General features: G+C 41.9%; 1 protein-coding gene across 7 annotated transcripts in view; it reads right to left on the minus strand.

Moving 5' to 3' along the window:
- The window catches only part of LOC147030592 (E3 SUMO-protein ligase PIAS2-like), a 174,449-nt gene that overhangs the window by 103,222 nt on the left and 65,227 nt on the right, over positions 1 to 6,000 (minus strand). Inside the window, exon 1 of one of the 7 annotated variants that reach the window (XM_085874824.1) lies at positions 4,884 to 5,851. The exons of the other annotated variants lie outside the window; for them this stretch is intronic. Coding sequence (XP_085730950.1) covers positions 4,884 to 5,252 — 369 coding nt within the window. The 5' untranslated portion in view covers positions 5,253 to 5,851. Of the gene's footprint in view, positions 1 to 4,883; positions 5,852 to 6,000 lie in introns of those variants that run through there. 7 annotated transcript variants of the gene reach the window in all.

Below are 6,000 nucleotides of genomic sequence, written 5' to 3' on the forward strand. Positions count from 1 at the left end.
AGGTGCAAAAACAGATCCCTACAACAACAGACCAATCAGCCTTCTCCCAATCATCAGCAAGGTTATGGAATCCATCATCGCTTCAGACATTAAATCCTTCCTCTTCTCCAATGGCTTGATTTCCAATCATCAATTTGGTTTCAGACCCGGTCACTGTATCCGGATATGCTGCTTCTGCTCTCCCAAAAATGGATGGAGGTCCTCAATGCCAGACAGGAAATCTGAGCCGTATCCCTGGGCATATCACGTGCTTTTGACACGGTCTGGCACCCTGCCCTGCTCACCAAACTCTCTTTCTCTGGTATCCAAGGCCATTTCCACTCATGACTCGCAGACTTCCTCTCCTGTCGCAGTGAACATGTGGCCCTAAATGGAGTTCTTTCATCCTCTCTTCCTGTCCAGGCTGGAGTTCCTCAAGGTAGTGTTCTGGGCCCTGTTCTTTTCTAGGTTTTCATTAATGATCGATCAGACTCTCTGGAAAATCCTCTATATCTCTTAGCTGATGACTCCACCCTCTGCCGTACCATCGGTCATCCCTCAGACCGGCAAGCAGCAGCTTCTTCGCTCACTGCAGATCTGGATAAAATAATAAACTGGTCCAACATGTGGAAGATGTCTTTCAATCCGGACAAATCTCACACTCTCACGATGTCTCTTCAAAAGGACCATTTAGACCCCCCCCATCCACTTTCTCAACAATCCTCTGGAAGAAGTCCTTTCTTTCAAGCTTCTGGATCTCACTATCTGTCATGACCTTTCCTGGGAAAGCCACATTTCAAACCTCGCTTCCAAAGCCAGTCGCCGACTGGGAATCCTCCGTCGTGCAAAGTCCTTCCTCAGCCCACCTGAGCTCCTGACCACTTACAAAGCTTTTCTCCGCAGCCTGATGGAGTACTGCTCTCCCCTCTGGGCTGGTGCTCCTGCCTCCCACCTTTCTCAGCTTCATGCTGTAGAAACCAAGGCATTTTGGATCATTGGCATCTCCCGCAATGAAGCTGAGTCTTTGGGCCTCTCACTCAATCACCGCAGGTTGGTCGGTGGTCTTTCTGTCTTCTACCGTCTCCTCTCCAGCCTCCCCCCCCTGCTCTCTCTGTGATTTGTCCCCATCACATTTCCACAGGGCGCTCAAGGTCCGTCAACAACCCCCTTCTGATAAAACTACCAAAATCATGAATCACTGCTCATCTTCACCCTTTCATTCCTCTTTTTTTCCTGCCTTTGGAATAAACTCCATCACTCTATTCATTCCCATTCTTCCCTCCAGGCCTTCAAAACAGCTGTTGACCATCACCTCTTATCATCCCCCATCCAAATCCTCGATCTTTTCTACTCCCGATAATCCACCCAAGCCCACCTCCTTCAAATTCCCTGATTTCCTTCCTGAAAGTCCCTGTAATGTCCATCTTCTATTCCCCATCCCATCCCTCTCCCTTCCACAGATCTCCTAATGTCTCTGTTCCCCACTGTTTTGTCCTTCCCACTCCCTCCCCTCTTGTCTCATGCCCCCCTTGCTGTGTTGTGTGTTGTGTGTTAGCTCTCACAAGAGCCTCGACAAGGTATACAAAAAAGAAAAAGAAAAAGAAAATAACAGTAATGTTTCTGATTTCTAAACAGATGGAAGATTATCTTGAGTAAATGTGAGGGTGAATAGAGCAGAAAGAGGGTATTGCAAGAGCAGCAGAGCAGGTTTTTAAAACACGAGGGTTGATGCCATCTGGACCAGTTGCAGGATCTGAGTCAAGAGCGTTATTAGTCTCGCCCCAAAGGGGATGTGAGAGTCTTGCAGGGATCGCTTGCATGTGTGTATATTTTTGCTTTAAAAATGGTTCTCTGCAATGCTTATCCAACCTTTGTAAACCGTTAAGCAAAGGAGGGACTCCCCATAGAGAGTTATTGCCAACTCTGATGTCATCGGTCACATGGTATGGCAGCTATATTGGATTAAGGGGAAAAAATTGGAAATCATTTCTTCTGAAACTGCTAACGAAAAATATTGAAACTTGGCATATGTCATCAACAACAGGTTCTTTGCATTTGGAAACAAGATACTCCAACAGACAGTGGGGATACCCATGTGTTCAGATCCAGCCCCTTTCTTGCATATTTCTTCCTGCACATGTATGAGTCTGATTGGGTCCACAACATGTGCAGGAATAAACTAACAACTGCACAAAGGTGTGGAAACATCTTTCGATTCATTGATGATTTACTAGGAATTAATGGTGGATTTGTATTTGATCAGCTTCATGATGATTTCTATCCAAAATAACTTAAATTTAAAAAAGGAAAAACAAACACACTTCAGTTTCTTTTTTGGAATTACAAATCCATATCAATAATAATAAATTTCACACCAAATTATTTGATAAACGAGATGCTTTCACATTCCATATTGTACGAATGCCTTTCTTAGACAACAATATTCCCAAGAAGCTATTTTATGGGAAGGTTTCAGGTGAAATAATTAGGACTGTGAGAGCAACCACACACACACACAACACTGAACTTGTCAATGGATTAAAATAACTAGTCAGACGTATTCTAACACAGGAAGCTACAGTTAGCAGATATAAATAAGTTTAAAGATCATAAAACTAAACCAAATGGAATTCGTAAAATTAATGAGATATTTATAAAAATACATTGAAATATATATATATATATATATATATATATATATATATATATATATATATATATATATATATATATATATATATATATATGCCATTTAAGCCCATTTCAGTTGTTGCGAAGAGACAAGGATGCAGGTTAAAAAAACAAAAAACGTTTATAAATAACCGTTTAAATATTTGAACAACAGCTTGATCCAGAAGTGAGTGGGGTGGTCATGTTTGTTGGTGGACGTGTTTTTTTTAAGGTAAGATGTGCATGATTTAATGTGTTATCATTAAATATAATAGAATGTATGATAGGAGTTGCAACTATGTGATAATACATTAAATCCTCGAGCATGCAAAGTCTGATGAGTGATGTTGCATTGATGGGTTGACTGACTGCATGGATGCAACTGAGGTTGTGGATCTACTGATGTAGGTAATCTACTGATGTGGATCCATGACTGAGGTTGTGGATCCACCATTTGGAGAGCTCCTTGGCTGAAAGGATTGAAACTTTCAGGAAGAATGGTGCCCAGATGATGATCCATGCAGTCGGAAAATCATTCATTTGCTTACAGGTTAAGGTTACTTCAGGTGAAGGATCTATGTTTTGAGGTGAACATCATTCACAGCAATCCTTTAAATTATATTATAATTCAGGAATAGCAAATACTGAACAATTGATAGTGTGTTTTTTCACTTTTAAAATGTTTTTCTCTGCAACGCTTGTCCGATCTTTGTAAAACTTTAAGCAAAGGATGGACTCCACACTGAGAGTTGTTGCTAACTCTGATGTTACAGATCACATGGTATGGCAGCCATATTGGATCAAAGGAAAAAAAATTGGACATCATTTCCTCTGAAGCTGCTCAACGAAGAAAAATATTGAAACTTGTCATATGTCAAAAACTCATAATGCATTTCAGGTGATAACGATGACATCGGTGAAGTGGTCTTACAGCCATTATTAGTTGAATTTAAATCCTTGTCCAAAAAAATCTGAAACTTCATATATCTGATCTATGAACCAATGCGAGTGAAGAATTAAATATATTACTTCATCGGTCTCATGGTATGGCACCAACATTGGATGAAAAGAAAAAAATTTGGATATCATTTTCTCCGAAATTGCTCAACTAAAAAAATTGAAAGATGGCATATGTCATAAACTTCTCATGGGGGTATATTATTATGGTGATAAGGATGACATCATCAGAGAAGTGCTATTCCATCCATAATTGGTTGAATTGAAATCCTCCAAAAAAATCTGTCGGAGTGGTGACCCGTCCAGGATTGTGCCCAATAGCCAAGGATACTGCTTAAGCAGCACCAACGCTCTGCACAGAGTATGGTCCCAATTTCCTCCTCCTCCTCCTCCTCCTCCCCCTCCTCCTCCAAAAAATCTGAAACTTCATATGTCTGATCTGTGACCCGATGTGAGTGAAGAATTAAATTTATGACATTCATAACCCATGTGAAGAAACCAAGTGACATAATAGGGTGCGTGGATGATAAGGGTATATGAGCAACACCAGCAGCATGTTCAGTTAATATATAATATCATAATACCATTCCTTTCCCGCCATAAAGACACATAAGGCTGCCGAGGCAGTTCCATTGGCAAGGAGTACAGTCCTGGACAGGTTGCCACTCCGACGCAGGATACCTCAAATGGTTATTACCCCAGTGCACTGGTACTCATTTCACCAACCTCAGAAGAATGACAGGCTGAGTCAACCCCACCTGGTGATACTTCAACGCTTGACAGGTGCTAGAACTCAGGACCCTAGGGTTCCAAGCCAACCACCTTAACCACTAAGCCAACACCAGCTTGTGTGTTCAGTTAACATGGTATTTTTGTTCAGAATAGACACGCAAGGCGAGACGATGCTCGTAGATACCGTTCTAGTTTTGTTTTATAAATCAGAGGTTAAACATTGATGACATTTGAAATTACAAATGATTTTTGTAACCCCAAAAAAGTGTGTGTTTGTTTGTTTGTTTGTTTGTTTGTTTGTTTGTTTGTTTGTTTGTGTGTGTGTGTGTGTGTGTGTGTGTGTGTGTGTGTGTGTGTGTGTGTGTGTGTGTGTGTGTGTGTGTGTGTGTGTGTGTGTGTGTGTGTGTGTGTGTGTGTGTGTGTGTGTGTGTGTGTGTGTGTGTGTGTGTGTGTGTGTGTGTGTGTGTGTGTGTGTGTGTGTATAAAACCGGGTGCATCGCTGATGGGATTACTGATCTTTAATGCAAAAAAATATATATAAACACCTGAAGTGAAATACGTGAAGCAGTCGTTTCTGCAGCTTCACAGGCTTCGGATCGCCGGCGATTCTCAGGGTCCATCGTAGCACAGGCATCGACATGTTGAGCTGCATTGGTGTCGCGGACTGCTTGTCGTTGCGATGCTGACATAGCAGCACGGGCAACTCTATGTTGAGCTGCATTGGTGGCGCGAACTGCTTGTCGTTGCGATGGCGACATAGCAGCACGGGCAACCCTATGTTGGGCCGCATTGGCAGCACAAACTGCTTGTCGTTGAGATAACGACATAGCAGCACGGTGCCGTCGCTGAGATTGTTTTGCTGCTTCACGATGGTGCTGCTCAATAAATTCATCGATGCTGTTCGATTTATGCATCTTATAATTACAGCTAGCAGCGTATGCACTTAGTCGCTCTACGTGACATGGAGATCATCTCACAGGGACTCTCGTTGCTTCGCTGATGGGCATGTTGCACTTCATAAAATATGAAATGTCTTTCTGTGAGTCTCCTTGACATGTAAAATGAAATAAAAACAGACGAAAAAAAACAGGATCTTATGCAACGCGAAGTTGTTGTTGTTGGTGTCGTCGTGGCTGTGGTTGTTGTTGTTTGTGTGCTCTTTCCGTGTACTTTTATAAACTGTATTTTTCTGTCGCTTCAAGAAGTAGGACAATATGTAAGTTTGTGTGCTCCTTCCATGCCCATCGAACTATATTCTAAAGGGTTCCTGCTGGTGTCGAATAATAAAAATGGTACCGTTGAAACAAATACATTACGCTCAAAGTCCTGCAAAAAGGCATATACTGTACTGTACTTGTGATTAAACGGGAAAGACGTCTTACAACTTTGAAACTGTTGTTCCAAGCAAAGCAATTATTATAATATGGTACCATTTGTATTATTCCACGACAGTAGGAACCCTTTAGAATATAAAACGTGACTGACGCATGCGCACGGGCACGCACCCTTTTTGTAATAGATGTATGTGCATACGTGTCTGTGTGTCTGTGTGTGTGTGTCTGTGTGTGTGTGTCTGTGTGTGTGTGTGTGTCTGTGTGTGTGTGTGTCTGTGTGTGTGTGTGTCTGTGTGTGTGTGTGTCTGTGTGTGTGTCTGTGTCTGTG

The sequence above is a fragment of the Eptatretus burgeri genome, chromosome 3 (assembly GCF_056783735.1).
Source record: "Eptatretus burgeri isolate ZD-2024b chromosome 3, Ebu_testis_v1, whole genome shotgun sequence".
In the NCBI taxonomy this organism is placed as follows: domain Eukaryota; kingdom Metazoa; phylum Chordata; class Myxini; order Myxiniformes; family Myxinidae; genus Eptatretus; species Eptatretus burgeri.